The sequence below is a fragment of the Lynx canadensis genome, chromosome B3, assembly GCF_007474595.2.
Source record: "Lynx canadensis isolate LIC74 chromosome B3, mLynCan4.pri.v2, whole genome shotgun sequence".
Classification (NCBI taxonomy): domain Eukaryota; kingdom Metazoa; phylum Chordata; class Mammalia; order Carnivora; family Felidae; genus Lynx; species Lynx canadensis.
The window spans coordinates 131261883-131282207 of NC_044308.2; the positions used below are offsets into that span (position 1 = coordinate 131261883).

Below are 20325 nucleotides of genomic sequence, written 5' to 3' on the forward strand. Positions count from 1 at the left end.
CTAAGTGTTTCTCCCATTTTCAGAAAACCTGTTTTGGCAAATCTGTACTTAACCTTCTTGTATTGTGATTCTGGAAATACACTGTCAAGAAGGAAGCTGCTGAAGGGAAAGGAGTTTTAGGCACAGTACCTGTGACCACCGTGGGCCAAAAGAGAAAACACGGTCATAACATTATTCCTTCAAAAGTGACAATGATACGATTACATCCTGATAATTCCTTCTGGATCCTGTCAGGCTAAAAAGCCAATTGGATCGCAGAGGTCAGGGTGTGAATAGACACAGTACTCACTCGAAAGACCTTCTCCACTCTTGCAATGCTTTTCCCAAAGATGGTTCCCAGTTGGTCTCCAATTCCAGCCAATAAGAAACCAAAAAGTGGAATTCCAAAGATGGCATACAAAATACAAAAGATTTTGCCTCCTTCAGTGCTCGGAGCAATATTCCCATACCCTGGTGAGAAATATCAAAAAGAGAGAGGGAGAGTGGTGAGGTGGCAGAGAAATCAGAGGGCTGAACCAGAGAACCCACAGATAGACGGAAGGATTTCTGCACTTCCACGAGCAGTCGGGGAGTAGAGCTTCATTTCAAAGGCCCTCCAGCAATCAGAACGTTGTTCCATTGCTTCTCTCTCTTCTCTCCTTGGAAACAGTTTTAAGGAGATCCGGCTTTCCTGGATCTTCATGTGTTTAATTAGATTACACAGATTACAATTCTGTCACCCAGAATTGCATTGCTGATGGAAATCGGTACCATCCACCTCAGAAACACCAAACATCTTGGACATGCCTGGTTCAGGCAGACCTGAATATCCACGAAGGGCTCGCCATTGCCCTTTGTAGATTTGAAAGGAGCTTCTCCTTTATAGTCTCATCTCATGTGCATCCCCTTCACCCAACAGACTTGGCTACCCCCGATATTTGGCTCTATAGGGAAACAGATACTCCGCACTAAGGAGGATATGTGGCCTGGCACAAATTTGGAAAGGACCCATGGATCGTACAGTCCCACCCCGAGACACCTGAAAACTGCAGAGCAGGGAAGGAAGACTGTGCGTCTTCTCACAATGAGTGATGTTTAGCTCTGCTTGGCTTTTGCTCCTTACTGGGAACTTTACATCGTCTCTGGATCGTGCCTCTCTTCCCACCCGCTTCCTGCATCAAGGGCTATCAAACACTAAATACATATCTATTGGTGGAATGGATGTTTGAAAATAAAAGAATCTTTTTATAGTCATGGCTATAATGTATATTTCAAGTAGTGCTTGAAAATACCAGCATCTTCATTCTTAAGAATTCTGCAATTACATAAGTAACTTCTGTATAGTGAGCACTGGGTTTCCACTAGATGGATGAGACTAATGGAAGTAGGGCTGGAAAAAAAAGCAGGGGTGGGGGAGGGGCTATGGTATTACTGTGACTTATAAAGAGATGAGAATCTAAATTACTTGCTATTCAGTTTTCATGCCAATGAGTATTGCAATGTTATGCTAACTGGCGCCCAGATAGTCATCCAACTATTCTCCCATAACAGGGTAACTCATGTGGGGCCTGTTTCTAGATCCATGCGATGGGTGAGTTACTGGGCTCATGGTTATGGTTATGTTAGGGGTGCAGCGCAGTCAAGGATAATGTTGATGCGGTCCCATCCTCCACCTCCTATGAGCCTAGAGACCTCGCTGCTGCTGTCTGCCTTCGGGTGATGAGTCACCTGGCTATTTTTCTTTCCAATTTTCTTGTCAGAATCATTCAAACCTCTTATCATGAATTATCTCAGTTACAGTTTCCATTTCTTAAATGAGCGTTCAGGCAAGCCTTCCTCGTCTTGCATTTCTTCTACTCACCACCACTGCCATTTAATTGTGCAAAAAAAAAAAAAAAAAAAGGCTCCTGGAACTTTTTTCAGGTGCTTTCAGGAACTTGGACAAAACCATTTTTCTAAGAATTCCCCTCTAGAATAATCTGATTTACATTGAAAGGGGAATAAATGTGCCTACCCAGCTTCACTTTATAGAGGTGGATATTGACCTGTAAAAACATTTATGACTCTTGCCTGACTGTCTCAGTATTGCCTGATTACTGTCAGAGAATGTAGGTTTTCCTTAGTCTGAGTATCTGAGAAGGAAACATACGGCAGACACAGCACAGGCAAACAAATTGAGGCTTTGAACCTGCTGAATAATGGGCGTCTTATTAGCCCCGACAAGAGGTACACACTCTTGCCCCAGCTTTCTGTGAGATCTGCCCCACCGTCTGGGTAAGGACTGTGTTCAGGGAATTTCTGGTGGCATCCAAGGAGCATGACAAAGAAGCGAGAAGACAGAGGCTCCAGATTCAACTCGACCTCATTCCACTTGGTTGTCCTCGGATGCATTTAACCTCTACAAATCCCAGGATGAGAGGAGTTCAAGGGAAATGGGCACAAATCAGTGAACTGTAAGGTACTATACCAGTGCAAAGTAGTATTATCACTAGTAGCATTACTGAAATTGGCTCCTTACTTTTTCAGTGTTTCATAGACTAGAACACTGAAACGAAGTTAAAGTTCTCGGGTAAGGACACAAGTAGAGTAATATTCACTAATATTTAAATAAGTCTTTAAATATATTTAAGGCCATCACTTCATACTGGGCATAAGGTAATTGCCATCTTTGAGTAATGCTGTGTTTATGCATGTGTGCATGTGTGTGTGTGTGTGTGTGTGTGTGTGTGCACATGTGTGCACGTGTCCCCTGGCTCTGATGGTCTATATGGAAAAGCTGTTCCAGTGGAACCCTCAATCCTGTCACTCTGGGAAAATTCCAGATGAATCACATTTTGGATGTTTGCTCTGAGGCAATGGGAGGGCCACATTCCTGGATTTTTGGCTCTGCTTTACCGGGCCTGTTGGACTTCCCTGCCCATCCTTCCAAAATCCTTGGCAGAACTTTGAAGTTCAGAGTGATGGTTATGGACGCTCATGGCTAGAGACCGCAAAGCTTCCCGTTCTGACACTTCCACTTACTGACTCTCAGATCTTGGGTATTTACCTAACTTTTCCACCTCACTTTCCTCCTCTGAGACCGGGCTGTTAACAGCACCTGCCTTGTAGCTATTAAAGATAAAATGGGTTACATGCAAAGTATGAGTTGCCTGTAGAGATTAAATACATGTAAATCATGACACAAAGTAAGCACTCAGTAAGTAGTAGCAATTATCATCTTGCCCGGGGTTTTCTGTAGGAAGGTGTCGCTTCTGAGCAATACGTCTCCAGGAAGATGAAGCCCCAGGAGAAAACAGATGGCCGGCTCCTCTCTTCCCTCCAGAAACTCTGCTGTTCTCCCGCAGTGCCAGGACAAGGGGACAGAATGTCTGTACTGCCAGTGGGGCTGGCACAGGGAGTTGGGTGGGCCCACAGCTGCATCTGGGGTGTGGGCATCTCTTGGCGCAGCTAGGGCCAGCAACATCTGGGAAACGAGATGGGGTGACGTGGCAGCGAGAGAGGCAGTTGGTCAGGGAGAACACAGGAATTTGGACTAAGCAAAAGAAGTCCAAAGAGCTACTCCACCAACCGACTTCTGGTGACTTCTGGCAGGAGATGACCAGCCCGGCAAGGCCCATCTGTTACAAATGAGAAGGACCAAGGCAGGGCTTCACTGTGTTCACCTCTGGCTAGAAACCAGTTCCAAGCCCTTTTTGAAGAGAAAGCTCATGTTTAAAGAAGACTGCCTGAGTAGCTCACACATAACACCTGCATTTGCTATTTAAGCAGAATCTTTGCACAACCGTGTGCCATTCAGCCTGTTATCTGGCTAAAAAGTGTGCATTGTAGGCCCAGACTGTCTTACATGTGCAGAACTGGTTTTCTGGGAGTGCAATCTGTGCACCCACACTAAGAAGGGCCCCATGCTTGGTGTATTGATCTGCTGGTGCCATTTTGATGTTCTTAATCATTTTTTAGCAAGGGACCACACTTTCATTCTGCTCTGGGCCCTGGTGAACAAAGCTGGGCTCCACTGCTTACTAGTCGTGAGATACTGGCCAAGTTACTTAACATCTCAGAGCCTCGGTAAACTGAGGCTAATAACAGTACCTACTGGCTATGCTTAATGTGAGACTAAGTGAGATAACTTTGTGGAGCACAGTGCCTGGCACCTAGGAAGCACTCACTAAATGTCGGCCTCAGTGACTATTTCCAAAGCCACAGATTAGCATCCCGTTCAGGTGCTGCTTTACGTAGAACTATCTGCTCAGGTACTTTGGCGCAGGTACTCTTAACTGAGGTCATCAGGCAAGTGACAGTTACTAGCTGCTATCTGGGACCTGTCCAGGGGCTCTCTCTGATATGAGTGGAGTCAGGTGACTCAACCCAAAAACGCCTCGAGACTAGCATTGCATAGCTGTTGACAAGAATGTTGTCATTTGCTGCCCTGCTACAAATAATGGTTTGTGGGAAAGCATCTGAACAAAGGAGTGAGCAGCATTCCTCCCGCTTAGAAACCCTAGTTGGTGGGAACCCACCATCAGAGCCAACATCCAAGGGCAGGTGGAACTTCCCCACATCAGAATTAGTTACTGACAAAGGGGACAGGGGACAGGGCACCCTCAGCAAAGACTGAGCAGAGTCTGGTCTTCCTCTGACGTGGCTCCTATTTTGGACAAGTGCCTGAATATATTCCCTTTTGCTACACACTTGTAAGTCTGCCTGTGTATCTGAACATAAGAAAACCTTGTTTAAAAAGAAGTACTTTGATACCTTCAGCTAAAAGGGACCCCTGATGCTTAGTAGTATCACTGCTTTTCAGAAAAGACTGTTATTCCTAAGAACTCTCTACACACATTCTAAATAATGAACACATTTTTCTTGCGTCTGACGAGTACATAACCTCATGTGGCTCATGAGAGTCTTTCTGGAAAGCAATTTGGCAAGCCTTTAAAAAGTCCATGCCCTTCGCCACCACAACCCCTCGGGGGATCCTCCCCAGGAGACAACCAGAGGTAAAGACCACACTCGACACACAAAGACTTCACACCACAGTGGGACACAATCACAAAATGGAAATGGCTTAAACTTCCAACATGTGATTATGGTATGGATGGTGTATCCAGTGGAATCCAATAGAGATCATGTTTTTCAAAGAACCTCAGCGATTTGGGGAATTGTCTACAATATTACATCACAAATTATAGGAACTCAAGTAAATAGGCAAATGTTTGGATAGTTCACAAATAAAGAAAAGACAGCTCCTTAGCTCCAGCTACCCCACTGTCTGACTCCTAAATAGTGGAAAATTTCTCAAGAACTGGAAGAATTTGAGGACTCTGGGTTTTCTTATAAGCCTTGCTACCACGTGTGATGAATGAATTTGCCACCAAATAATTGAAGGGAAAAAAATCACATTATTTCTTCACCTCATTATTCTTACCAACATTGTACTAAGGCTTTACTTAGAATTCTCCAACTGTAGGATTTTAGAAATATCCTCCATTCTAGAGGTAAAATTTAGCCAGCTCCGTGATTTTCAGCTTACAGTGTATTATTTTTCAATTAAGAGAAAGGGAGGGTCAGAGAGACAATAATTTACCATCGAATAGAACAAGGACCTAATCTCTAGCAATAATACTGAGCCATGATAGTAAAGTGGACTTTTAATTCGGGTTGGATTTTATTTTTGCTTTGTGTTTTGTTTGTATGCTTGGTTTTAGTTTCCTGTTGACTTTTGGGAAGGGTCTTCATTCATAGATATGACAGAGTGTCCTGCCTCCCGCTCCAGAGCCTCCCAGGTCACCAGGACACAGGTACCTGAACCACAGGCTCATCCAATAGGATGTTCTCCATCAGGAGTGAGTGGCCCAAAAAAGGTAGAAGATAGTGCCTGCAGGTACAGTGACCAGCACAGTCAGGCACGGGCCACCCAGACCAGAGGACCCTTATGGACCCTCCGTGATCTCTGACCCATTAAGTGTGTGTCACTTAGGATTTTTTCAGTTTTAGGTAACAGAAAACCCAATGCAGTCTTGCTTAAGCAAAAATAGAAATGCACTGCCCCCAGTAAATAAGGGATTTAACATTTATTTCTTAACACCTCGTGGGTAGCTCCACCTAAAGTTCAAAAGATGTTAGCAGGACCCCATTTATCACTCTGTCTTTCCTCCTCTGCTTCTTTAGTGTTATCTGAAGTCTAGCCAGGGAAATGACTACCAGTGTCTTGTGCCTATCTCTTTCCAGATTTACTCCAGTAAGAACAAGAGGAAGTCATTTCCTCCAAAGCTCAAGCAAAAGCCCAGGAACTGAGTTTCTTATTGGCCTATTCGAGATCTCATGCCCGTCTCTGGACTAAAGACTTTGGCCAGGCACATGCACAGTATTAGATTTCTTGGTCTAGAAAAGATGATTCATCCCCTGAGGCCTGGAAGCCAAGCATGGGGGGGAGGGGTGCCACTCAGGAAATGGTTATCAGGAAACAAGTGTATATAAGTGTATAAAGTGAAACCCAGGCAGCAGAAACCAAGGATTAAGAGTGATGTGCACAAAGTCAAAGATTCCCGTGTACATACATTAAAAAGGGCAGCACATATTACATATCAAATGTTTCTCATTAGGCACATGGAACCACCACTCCCCATCACAAAAGGTCATGTGCTCAATGAACGCTGTCGTTTAATAAACCAAGCCCCTGGGATCCTAGCAAGTTGACACAATAAATACCATCAGTGTGCATTCCAATGTAACTATAGTGTTTTGCAGCAGACCACTGATTTAGCCATTTTACAAAGCAAGAAAATTGGGATTTTTTTTTCTTTTTCTGTCTTCTTTAACACATACTAATGTCTCATGGATCCAACACTGGGTACTGGAGTGCATCTTCCAAAATGTACCTCTTGAAATGGCCCAGACTGCCTCAATTTTAATCCTTTTACTATAAATCCTCCAAAAATGCATGACACATTTCTCCCTCTTACTGACCAGACTGGTGACACAATTTAACCTGACACTGGTCTTCTCTGATCTACTGCAGGGATGCTCTCGGGTGCCGTTGAGTTTTATAGCACTTTTTGCCCTTATATCAAATGGTGCCACTTCCTCTGTGGGGAGCTGTGAGTTGTGGACTAAATGATCCAGTCTTGCCTGGAGTGTCAAAAGGCTTCTAGGACCCAATCCCACTATAGTGTGATGCACACCTCCAACATGTGTAAGAGCTGATTTTACTATGTTTGTATATTTGCAAATGTGAACATGGTATGTCCTATAATTAGATTAAAGGACTTTCTGAAAAGAAATGCCAATTCTCTCTCATCCCAAATTTTCTCACTGCATATAACTTTCTTGAATGCACCAATGTAGAAATAATACAGGTCCTAAAGGCTAGGTCTAAAAACAATAACTTCTAAAAACATAGAAGCCTATGCCTCTAAAACAGTCCTCAACCTTGGAAACTTGCACTAATAGGGAGTCGCTCATCAAAGTGCCCAAGGAGGGCACACTATCCGACACCCACTTGAGAGATGGTCGTGAAGGGTAAGGAGAGGGAAGGCATAGCTGGGCCTCAGAGAGCAACAGACAAGGGAGGTCCTCCCAGAGAGCATAAAAGGAGTTAATGACGATCCTTCCACCTCCAGGGCTGAGGGGCCTCTCGATGCTATGTGTCTCCCATTCTTCTGAATGAGAATTTTTATTGCAATGTGACTAAACTTTTGTAGAGGGGCAGAAAACTCTCACTTTCAGCAGAGCTGGGAGAGGAATATTATTTATAGCTTCCCCCATGTGTGTAAGGATTACCAAAAGGGTTGGACCGACACCATATGGGAAACAATAAAGAGAAGAAGCACAGAGAAGGAAGAAAAGGCCCATCAGTAGAAAATCCCAGAAAGTGCCAGCAAAAATCCAATTATGACGGTGAGGCTCTCATTCTGAACTTCAAAAGAACTATCTTTGTTCGTACCAAGTGTAGAAAACAGGGTGAAGAGAGAAAGCAGCAGAAGCCCCCTTGAACTTGATCTGGTTCAGAAAAAAGCCGAAGAGGCAGGACTATACAGAAAATCACATAGATGGGTCACACTTGCAGGAAACCCTCTCTCTCTGTGGCAGCAGAAAAGAGGACAAAGATGTGCTACCTAGAAGGTTACCCTACCTCTCCCGGCTCTCCTCCTCCGGCCGCACAGAATCTTTCAGCAGATAGCTGGATCGGGAATATCGTTTGTTTTTGGCATCAAGTATTTCGAAAGGAAACCGGTCCAGCATAAATACAAAGCTTCTGTTTTTTAAAACTGTGGCAAGAGGGGTGCCTGGGTGGCTCAGTCGGCTAAGCATCCAACTCTTGATCTCAGGGTCGTGAGTTCAAGCCCTGTATTGGGCTTCACACTGGGCATGGAACTTACATAATATACAATATTACCAACAGGTGAAAAGCACTCAGTCAAAAAACGCTGCCTCAACCAGACAAAACGTGTGACCACCTGTGAAGTAATCACCTCCAATAACCATCGCAGCAAAACCACAAAGCAGAAGAGCCGGAAATCAGGAAAGAAACAGTGAGATAACAAGGGAAGATGGAATGTGAGCTAATGGCATTCCGGAAAGAAATACGAAAGGAAAAAATATCCCCTAATGATCACAAAAATGAAAATAAAATTGGAAGGAGCACATGGCAAAAAAGGCACTGTGAAAAAACAGGAAAGGAAGAGAGAAGATAACAGGAACAAAATGGAAACCACATTTTCCGAGTTAAAAAGGAGTGGTGGGGGGGGTGTGTGCCTGGGTTGCTCAGTCAGTTGAGCGTCTGACTTCTGCTCAGGTCATGCTCCTGTGGTTCACGAGTTCAAGCCCCGCGTCAGGCTCTATGCTTGACAGCTCAGAGCCTTGGAGGCTGCTTCTCATTCTGTGTCTCCCTCTCTCTGCCCCTCCCTTGTTTGCGTGCTCTCTCTCTCTCTCTCTCTCTCAAAAACAAATAAAAACATTTTTAAAAATTTTTAAAAAGGAATAGTGGAAAATGATAGACACAGAAGACAGGCAAAGTAATGACAATATATGTATAGTCAGAATTCCCAAAGAACAGAACCAAAACCACATGGCAGAGGATATGTGTAAAGATGACAATCAAGAACACTTTCCTGAAATAAAAGGGACAAAACCTACTTGTATTATCAGATGAAAGAGAAACGGCCCCTTGTGTAGCCAAGCAACAAAGTAAAATCCCTTCTAAAAGGGGGAAAAATTGGGCTGGCATCAGGTTTCTCCCCAGCAGCACAGACGTCAGAAAAGAGTGGATTATCACCCAGAAGACCCTCAAAAAAATAAAATGTGAGTCACAGATTTCATTTCCAGACACACTGCCCCTCGAGGGTAAGGCTATATTTTGAGCAAAGCTGAGAGAGAGAGAGAGAGTGGATGCAAGCAGGGGGGCGGGCAGAGAGAGAGGAAGACACAGAATCCGAAGCAGGCTCCAGGCTCTGAGCCGCCAGCACAGAGCCCGAAGTGGGGCTTGAACTCACAAACTGTGGGATCATGACCTGAGCCGAAGGCTGACGCTTCACCAACTGAGCCACCCAGGTGCCCCTCCTATGAGCCCTTCATAAGGCAACTACTTGAAGATGAGTTTGAGCCAACTAAGTGGTGATGAGAAAAGCCACAGCAGAAGAACGAGGGCTGAACATTGACAATATATAACTGTGGGACCAGGACTAAAACACATGTGAGTATCAGGTAACAGAACACAATGTAAATCACAGACTCTGACGTTACAGAATGATCCAGTGAGTAACACCCAACAGCCCAAGTGCGAAAGATGTAGAGACGCTGAGTAAGTTCACTGACTGCATTCTACGTCACAGCTGAGAGCCAAGAGTTATCATTCGATGTGGGCAAATCATCAAATAGAAGCATAAGCATATTTAACAATTTAAAAGTAAGCATTACAAGGACGGTATCGACTAAAATTGTGTGAGAGAAGAGATGTCTTCACCTGTGATAGAGAACTAGCAAATACTGCTTAAAAAAGCGAATACAGAGTTTATGACATATGACTATAATTATAAAGTTAACCCCTAACACAAAAATCTAAAACTCCCCAAGAATCAGAAAAAAGACACACGCAAATATAAGACAAAAACCGGTGCAGGGAAGAGGTAATCACAGATCACCATAGGATCAGTTATAAAGGGCATTTACCTGGTCAAAATAAGGCAAACCTTCACTGTTGATCGAATTAAACCATATTGGGAAGATAGGGGGATGGGAAGAGAGCCCTGTACAGAAGGGCAGAGGGGAAGAAAGAGAATCACAGGGAATATGTTCCAAGACCCCAGTGGTGCCTGAAACCACAGACAGTACCAAGCCTTATACAGACTATGTTTCTTCCTATCCATGCATACCTATAATAAAGTTTAATTATACAGTGGGCACAGTAAGAGACAACTGATGATGAAATAGAACAATGATAACCATACACTGTCATAAAAGTTATGTGAATGGTCTCTCAAAATATCCCACTGTTCTGCACTCACCCTTCCCCTTCCTGTGATGATGTAAGATGATAAAATGCCGACGTGATGAGATAAAGTGAGGTGAATGATGCAGGCATTGTGATGTAGCACGAGTCCACCACTGACCTTCTGATGATGAATCAGAAGGAAGACTGTCTGCTTCTGGACCACAGTGGACCGAGAGTAAATGAAACCATAGACAGAAAAAACCATGGATGGGGGGACCACTCTGATACCTCACCTTTCACAACTGGAAGTCAAGAAATAATCTCTAAAACTGAAACTTCTGGAAGTGGCAATACAAGTATAATATTTAAAGACAGGGAAATGAATGTTGAAATAATCAAAAGAGAGGAGAGCAGTTGCCCCAGGGGAGGTGAGGAAAGGCAGAGGGGCAGAAACGGTTGTGCTTCATTAACAAACTTCGTAGAACTTTTGGATTCTTTCGTTAACAACCCTAGTAGTAAAAAAAAGTACAATTTTTGAAAAGGAATTTGAGCTCAACTGACCAATCCATATTTTGATTTTCTATTCTGATCGTTTCATCAGGTCCTTTCAAACTAAAGGCTCCCTAGCCTCTCGTTTTGAAAAATGAAATTCCTTAGTCTGCTTTGCCTTTTATTGAAAGCCCCTACAACTACTGCATTTATCGAGCAGTGTTTCATAAGCCTCCTTTGAACCTCAAGCTGCCAGCGTTCTAGGACCAAATATTGACTAAGTGCCGTTTCTCGGGGCCCCCACAAAAAAAGATATTAGCAAAGGAATGAATACCTATGGTGGTGATGACAGTTCCAGCAAAGAAAAAGGCACTTCCAAGGTCCCAGTGACTGCTGTTGTTGGAAGAGTTTCCTATTGGACTTACTCCTGCATTATCAGCGTCAAGGGCATGCTGCAAAGAAAGCAAGAAAGCACGAAATTCAGTTAAAAAGCTTAAAAAAAAACCCAAAGCTCTCTAATTCTTTCCCTGCTCAAGAAATTGCAGTGATCTAAAAGGGACCGGTCATGTGAATGCGGGTGCAGACATAACATGAAATACTAAAAACCCACTTATTAAAATTGGAAAATTAATGTTAGGTGGGGAAAAAAAGATATAGAGTATGGTGCCATTTATGTAAAATTTGCAGGCACAGGATTTAGACAATCTAGGCACGGATTATGCAAAATGCATACGTGTCTATTGCATACACATAGAAAGATGTCTAGAAGGACTGTCACCCAAAATGTCATTCCTGGAAGGCAGAATTTTTAGTTGCTGTTCACTCTTCCCGTTTCTGTTTCGTTACAATGTTTTACACTGAGCTGGCTTCAGGATGGCAGGAGGTCAGAGCCTGGGCTCCAAGTCAGACCGCCATGGCTCTACCCACTCTTAACTTCAGAACCGTGCACAAGTTATTTTAACCTTTGTAAACCCAAATGTCCTCATTTGCAAACTGGGGATAATAATACCTTTCCCTACAGAGTTGTGAGGATTGAATGAGATGGTTCATATAATACACTCAGCCCAGTGCCCAACACCGAGTCAGGGGGTAAGAAACAGCAGCCAATTTCCCACCTGTCATCGGACAATTCCTCTACCCCACCCTGCCACCCACACAGACACACACACACAGCTCCTATTGTAAATAAATGACAGTGACTCCTCCTCGCTGGGTACAGGATCTGGAATGCCACACACCTTAAATTCACAATACATTGGCCACATCGAAGATCTAACCTCAACTCACACTACTAGAAAAGCCTCCAACCTGAGGCAGGACGACACTCCATGAGTCATTCCCTTCTACCTCTGGGCCTTTGCTTATGCCCTCCCCCAGTTGTGTCTATCCTGCAGAGTCCAATCCAGATCTGACTTCTTCCAGAAGGCTCCATCCATGTACCAGAGCCCCCCACAGATAATCACTTCCCAGGCTCAGACTTCTGCGCCACGTATATTTCATTGGCTTTGGATCACACACTCCCCCGCTGAGACTTGGCATGTGTAGAATAGGGTGGAAAATACCCCAGCGGTCCTTCTTGAGCTGGCCTCCGCCAATCCCTTTCAGGCCAGGGGAGAGTGTGGGAAGAACCTTCGAACAGGTGAGCTGTGGTAAGGAGGTGGAGCCTTCAGACGGGGCTGACAGACACATGAGCTACTTCTGGAACAACAAACAGAGACACCGTTCCGCGGACCCAGTTGGAATAACCCCACAGGGAGATAACAGGACCCAATTAAATACTGAAATGTGATTATATTTATCCTAAATAATGCCCGTGAAGCTTTGTTAAAACAGACACTGTCTGCCACAAATGAGACCAACTGAAACAGTCAGTCGTTACATTCTGCCTTCCTTAATCTGAGGAATTTCAGACCCTCTAGGCCAAGGATCAGCACCCTTTTCCTGTAAAGGGCCCGAGAGTAAATATCTTGGGCTTTGTGGGCCACATACAGTTTCTGTTGCATGTTCTTCTTTTCTTTTTACGATGCTTTAAATATGCAAAAACCATTCTTTTGCTCATGGGTTATACAAAAACAGGCTGTGGGCTAGATTTGGCCGAGACCCCTACACAACTGACCGATCAACAGGGGGGAAAAAAATCCCTTTTGCTCCAGGTTATTCTATCCTGCCCCTGAGAACATGAGCTCCTACCCTGGAGGCTGTTTCTGGCACCCCAGGGTTCAAAATCCGGCCGTGTGGGATGTGTACAGGCTGTCTTAGCTGATGTCTAAGTGACCTAATTGACAACTATCACTTATTCACCAGACGCTAGGCTCTGCCCTGCTTCAGAGGAAGACATATGGCAACTCCTTCCTGCTAGTAAAAGATCCATTTTCACTGTGCTTGTGTGAGTGCTGTCCGACCAAACCCCAGGCCTTAGCTAGTGTTTCTGTCCTCGTTACCTATTCAGCTCTGCTAGGTCTGCCCTCAAGTCACACCTTGGGGGCAGCTCTAGGCCACAGTCACTTAGATGGGCTCAGATCACACCGTCAGCACCGAGTATTTGCAACTGTCTATGAAGCTGCAGAGAGAGCCGGGGTTCAATCAAGTCTCACTGTGCCGAGAAATGTACACAAACGTCATAAGCTGCGTATAAAAGTACAGATTCGCCGCAAAGACAAGTGGGGAGGATTATTTGTTTCATCAAAACATCCAGAGTAAGATTCCTTTTCAAGTCTCATTTTTTTTTTGAATTATGCAATTGATAAATATTTAATGTTTACATATGTAGCCCTCAAGGAAAGGAAAGCGTTTGTCGGTGGAAAGCGAAGGAAACGAACATTTGTTGAGTTTGTGCCTTCAGCCAGGTGCTTCAGAAGTGTTTTTCCACTTTATCCTTTCTGCTGCTTGGATGTTATCCAGTTTCACCCTTTCTGCAACGTGCAAGAAAGTAATGTTATCCCCACATTAGAGACAGGGAACCAGGCTCAGGGAAGGTAAGTAACTTGTCCTAGGCTACACAGCCGGGAAGTGAGGCCAGAATTCAAATCGGGACTTGGCCTTTTCCTCTATAGATGGCAGTCCTCTCCCCACCTCCAGGTTCACCTCCAGGCTCACCTCCAAGACATAAACGAGGCTGAAGACGGCCACTGCCCAAGAATTCAGGCAGAAGGACCTCTCAACGGATCATTTCTAATTAGACTATATCCTTAAATACACAAATGCAGGCACCAAACTGCATTTGGCTGTTGGCACCAGTGAGATCTTAACTGCTCTGCATTTAAAATAAAATTTAAAAATAAATAAACATGGGGACGGGTTGACTTTATACCCTGAGAGGGAAAGGACAGAACAAAGAGGGTGCAAGCCCTGAAAAAGCCGGAAGACAAGAAAGAAAAGGTGAGAAAGGAGTGTCAGTTGATGCTGGGAGTTCAGGGCTCAGCCACAGCAAAGCCAGGGCCACTCAAGAGCAGGTCCATCCAGTAGCAAACGTTAACTCTGTTTATATATGTGATGTAAATCCCTCCCTCGTTTTCCCAAATCTATACTAAAGTGGGCGACACAAGCAAATACCTTGAAGTGGTTTTGAGGAAATTAAATACAAGGCACAGTGGGGGCCGAACAAGACTTAGAACCAGAGCAAGGAGAAAAAGAAGTTCTCCAACAAGTCCCCAAGCCCTTGGTGAGGCTTTGGACAATCCCCAATGCCAGCAATAAGATTTGATTATCCCATCCAGATCTGGTGAATCAGAGAGACTCCAGCAAAGCACCAGAATTAAAATGCATTGGCAAACTCACGCCCCGCACACAGAGAAAACCCAGTATAAACAGACTGCTATCACTCGAAGCGATAGCATCATTTTTAACTCAACAAGAATGTTTCTGATGGAGGACAGAGTTCTAACTTTATTAATTTTTAAAGTATTTTCTAATGATCTTAACTGTTTGAACCCAAGTGAAACGTTTTAAAATTAAATGTGCTTGTTTTCACATTGCGTTTTTCTCTGTGTTCAGGCTGCAGAAGTGAAGCTAAGCCAGGCCATTAGAAAAGTCTAGGCACAGAGATAAAGAAATCATGCATATGAGCTGTGTACTGTTTCACTTAAAAGATCAGGTACACGGTAGAGGCATGTCACCAAGAGTAGCATCACGTTAGGCCATAATCTCAGACCCGATGCACATCATGTGTTCACTTACAACTTCAACCACTATCAAGTTCAGAGAGGTCTTATGAGGATCAAAAAAAAAAAAAATTACACTAGATGTGATATGAGAGCCTCAAGCTTCAGGGAAAGAGTATTCTAGATAAGAGAGCATTGCTTTAAAATTTAATTCCACTCCTCCTTGAATTTCCTTCTTAGCCTCTAAGTTGGAATCTCCAGCACCCACCCAACTACCCAGCAAACAACTCAGGAGTGAACGCTCAAATCAATAATAAATGAACAAACTAAAGTAATAAATTCAGGCCCATGCAACTTACTTCTTCTGTAAAGGCAGACAAACCTAAGAAAGTAACCCAACAAAAATAAATATAGTGATGATTTTAAAAGAGAAGAAGAAGGTGAGAAGCTAACTTGCATGGAAGCAAGATCTTAAAAAGTAGAATCGTGGTTGCCAGGGGCTGTGGTGGGGAGAATGGGGAGATGTTGGCCAAAGAGTACAAACTTTCAGTAACAAGATGAGTAAATTCTGGGGATCTAATGCACAGCGTGGCAATCACAGCTAGTGACAATGCATTACATGCCTAAAAGTTGCTAAGAGAGCAGATCTTAGGTACTATTACCACAAAAAAAGAAATGCTAATTATGTGACACGATGACGGTGTAATCTAATTCCACAGTAGTAATCATTTTGCAACATACAAATGTATGAAACCAATATATTATACACCTTAAACTTACACGTTATAGGTCAATCATATCTCAATAAACCTGGAGAACAAATAAATAAGGGTCTGTCTCTCCCCCATCCTCCCACCCCCCTAACCCCCGCCCCTCCATGCATTAGGACCACCTGAAAGGTATAACAGAGAAACCACAGCCACTCTGAAAGTGAGGCAGGGGGTCTGAGGTTGATATGAAGGGAAGAGGTAAAGATGGCCCTTGGAGGCACCCCCCAGCAAGTACCCCCCCCCCCAGCTTTCCCCGGGGCTGTAACCCATAAGGCAATGCTGGGCTGCACAAATCACTGTTCTGGAAGGCGCAAGATACCATCACAAGTGTTAGCACTACAGCGGAATGAATGATGACCCACACGAGACCACTAACTGTCTGTGGCTTTTCTCCTATGATCTGTGTACTCGGTGAGATAATCTGTTTCTGTTTCCTTATGTGGCACTGAAAAGAAAAACCAACAAAGGCAGAGCAATCATGACTCAGCTGGTCTGAGACTCTGGCTGAAGAATACAGCCAACGGGTGCCATATGCACAGATGCTAACAGCCAGAGCAATCATCTGACTTAAGTCCAACCCAGGACACTTGCCGAGTAGAGAGGGGCTCTGTTAATAATCATGGTGGGACCAAAAGACAGACCGAATGCAGGACGTATGGTCACTTTACTAATAGCTTATACCACGTGGACAAAAGGAAAGGGCCTCGTCTGAGAACCCAAAGATGGTTCTGTGTCTACAACATTCTTAGTCCCAGGAGGGCACGGTCAGCAAAGGGGTCTACGAAGTAGATAGTTAGCTAGATAGAGGCTGTGGCAGGATGAGGGGGTGGGCATGAAAAGTGACTCCATAAATATATTACAAGAGAGCACACTTTCAGCCACTAATGGACAGAAGGAAAGCCACAAACCCTGTGAGGCAGAGAAAGGCAATTGGCAGAACGCATTCATTACGACTCAAAATTGCCCCTAATGATTCAAAACCCCAACAAGAGGGCAGCCCCATCTCTCCACGTTCTTGCGCAGCTGCGGCGGAAGGGCCTCAGGTAGGAAATGGAAGCGTGGTATTAATTTGTTCGCCACAGCTGCTTTTTATTTCTCCTGCTTCAGAAGCAATTCTCATATAAATATTTCCCAGCAGCAGAAGTGAATATGCTAGTGCGAGGAAAGGGGCAGTCTTACATCCAAGGGCAAGGCCACACCACAATATTTCAAACAGTGGGAGGGTACCGGAGAGGAGATCTGGAGCGGCCCCCCAGCAAGGCACTTCTATGGCGGATTCCAAGAAGCCTTTGCTTCAGTACCCAGGTGGACAGTACGACCACCATCGGCCTATTACTCTCACAACAGAGCAAATCTGTGGATCGAGTGGCAAACGTTCAGCCTCTACACATTACTCAGCTTCTCTGAGCCTCAGTTTCCTCGTCCATCAAGTGAGGGGCCTTTCCCTGTCAGGATTTTCTTTTTTAATATAATTCATTGTCAAGTTGGCTAGCATACAGTGTATATATACAGTGTGCTCTTGGTTTTGGGGGTAGATTCCCATGATTCATTGCTTACATACAACACCCAGTGCTCATCCCAACAAGTGCCCTCCTCCATGCCCATCACCCATTTCCCCCTCTCCCCCACAACCCTCCTCCATCAACCCTCAGTTTGTTCTCTGTATTTAAGTCTCTTATGGTTTGCCTCCCTCCCTCTCTGTAACTATTTTTTTTCCCTTCCCTTCCCCCATGGTCTCCTGTTAAGTTTCTCAAGTTCCACATATGAGTGAAAACGTATGATATCTGTCTTTCTCTGACTGACTTATTTCACTTAACATATTACCTTCCAGTTCCATCCACCTTGCTGCAAATGGCAGGATTTCATTCTTTCTCATTGCCAAGTAGTATCCCATTGTATACATAAACCACATCTTCTTTATCCACTCATCAGTTGATGGACATTTAGACTCTTTCCATAATTTGGCTATGACAAATCTTTGACAAAGCAGGAAAGAGCATCCAATGGAAAAAAGAGTCTCTTTAGCAAATGGTGCTGGGAGAACTGGACAGCAACAGGCAGAAGAATGAAATTAGACCACTTTCTTATACCATACACAAAAATAAACTCAAAATGGATGAAAGACCTAAATGTGAGACAGGAAACCATCAAAACCCTAGCAGAGAAAACAGGCAATGACCTCTTTGACCTCAGCCGCAGCAATTTCTTGCTCGACATGTCTCCAAAATGAACTATTGGAACCTCATCAAGATAAAAAGCATCTGCACAGCAAAGGAAACAATCAACAAAACTAAAGGCAACTGACAGAATGGGAAAAGATATTTGCAAATGACATATTGGATAAAGAGTTAGTATCCAAAATCTATAAAGAACTTACCAAACTCAACACCCGTAAAACAAATAATCCAGTGAAGAAATGGGCAGAAGACATGAATACACACTTTTCCAAAGAAGACATCCAGATGGCCAACAGACACATGAAAAGATGCTCAACATCACTCATTATCCGGGAAATACAAATCAAAACCACCCTGAGATACCACCTCACATCAGTCAGAGTAGCTATAATTAATAACTCAGGAAACAACAGATTCTGGAGAAGATGTGGAGAAATGGGAACCCTATCACACCATTGGTGGGAATGCAAGCTGGTGCAGCCGTTCTGGAAAACAGTGTGGAGGTTCCTCAAAAAGTTAAAAAACAGAACTACCCTATGATCCAGAAATTGCACTACTAGGAATTTATCCAAAGGATACAGGAGTGCTGATTCATAGGGGCACATGTACCCCAATGTTTATAGCAGTGCTTTCAACAATAGTCAAATTATGGAAAGAGGATTTTTTTTTTAATGTATGAAAACTTTGAGAAGTGTGCCTTGTCATTTCATATATAATAATACTAATGATAGCAGGAATCCTTTCTGAGCACTTACTAGTGCACAGAGTGACTCAGTTAACCCTCATGATGATCCTGTGAGACAGACATCACTATCTTCATGTGGGACACATGAGATTTAGAAGAGGGAAGTAACTCGACCATGGTCCCACATCTAGGGCACGGCAAAGTGAGCCAGTGGCTGCTATTAGAATTGTCAATGGGAGGGGCACCTGGGTGGCTCAGTTGGTTAAGCGTCTGACTTTGCCTCAGGTCGTGATCTCATAGTTCACGAGTTTGAGCCCCGCGTTGGGCTCTGTGCTGACAGAGCAGAGACTGGAGCCTGCTACAGATTCTGTGTTTCCCTCTCTCTCTGCTCCTCCCCTTCTCTCTCAAAACTAAATAAACATTAAAAAACATTTTTTTTTTTTTAAGAATTGCCAACAGAATTGCTTCCTAAATGCCGGAAAGGAAGGTTCTCTCCATCCTCGGTGTTCTTCTTTCTCCCCATCCTGGACCCTCTTGGCCCAGCTCCCTGCCTTGCAGACAGCAGGCTGGATCCCACCCAGGCTGGGACCCCTCAAGCATCTATGAAAGGTGGAGGGAGAAGGGAGAGGGGACTGATATGCCTGTGCCTTCCCCTCCCACCTGGCGGATGGTCAACGTGGCCCTCTGCCTGTGCTGGCCATCCTACAGCCATACCACCTCAGCATCTCCCACAAAGAAATGCCCACAAAAACTTTTTATGTCCAGACCATAAAGAGAAAAAGAGAGAGGCACCTTCTGCACCTTGGTGAATATTACGACAATGTTTATTTTCCATCCTAAGTATCAAGTTACGTGCAAATATTAGCCCTTCCTCGGGTCCCTGACAGCAAGCTTTCATCAACACTTTACAGCCTGGTTATAAATCTAAAGGGAAGGCCACCTGCAGAACGGAGAGAACAGTAGAGAATCTGTTTAGAGAATAAAAGAGCAAATCTGAATTAACTGGACCATACACCCAGAGCCTATGGTCTTAGATAAGTAACTTTCTTGCTACCACTACTTAATTCTTTGGTGGGGGTAATGTTCTAAAACTCAATTCATTAGCGTCTGGCTATACACTAATGACTAATCTATCTATCTATTGTCATGTGGGATCAAGTCATATTTGGGGGTCTCTTTTACCTTCCAAATTGTGCCTTACAATGTAGAATCAATTTTCTCTCTCTCTCTCTCTCTCTCTCTGACTACACGGGAGGATGAAATACGAGAAATTTTAAACCATGAGGAAAGCAACAAGCTCATGAGGAAGTAGAGTATCATCCATGCTCCAGTAAGATCAATAAGCTTCCTGACGAACTGTCACCCTTTCATCCCAGTTTGGACTCATCCTGTACAGACTCAGTAACCAATTTGCCAAGTGATACTCAAAAGTCACCCTGGTCCTGCAGAGAATGTTTGACATATGCCCCATTCTCTCTGCACTTGAGATCATTTCTATCAAACATGAGTCCGTCCACAATTTCAGAGGTGGGGAGGGGGAATTTACTGGGCTACAGAAGGAACTCCAGGAATTCGGATTCACAGCAACATGAGCTAATTCCTTCCATTGCTATGGCATTCAAGAGACCCTGAAATCTAAGAGATGATTCATAACATCATGAAAGAGAGATGCTTCTGCTATCTTGTTTTCATTGTAGCT

At 44.0% G+C, this 20325-nt stretch overlaps 1 protein-coding gene across 1 annotated transcript in view; it reads right to left on the reverse strand.

Moving 5' to 3' along the window:
- KCNK10 (potassium two pore domain channel subfamily K member 10) overlaps window positions 1-20325 on the reverse strand; it is a 71660-nt gene that overhangs the window by 37935 nt on the left and 13400 nt on the right. Inside the window, exons 3-4 of the mRNA XM_030319740.2 lie at window positions 11229-11346; window positions 290-450 (exon numbers count right to left, since the gene is read on the reverse strand). Of these exons, the coding sequence (XP_030175600.2) occupies window positions 290-450; window positions 11229-11346 (279 nt within the window). The remainder of the gene's footprint in view (window positions 1-289; window positions 451-11228; window positions 11347-20325) is intronic.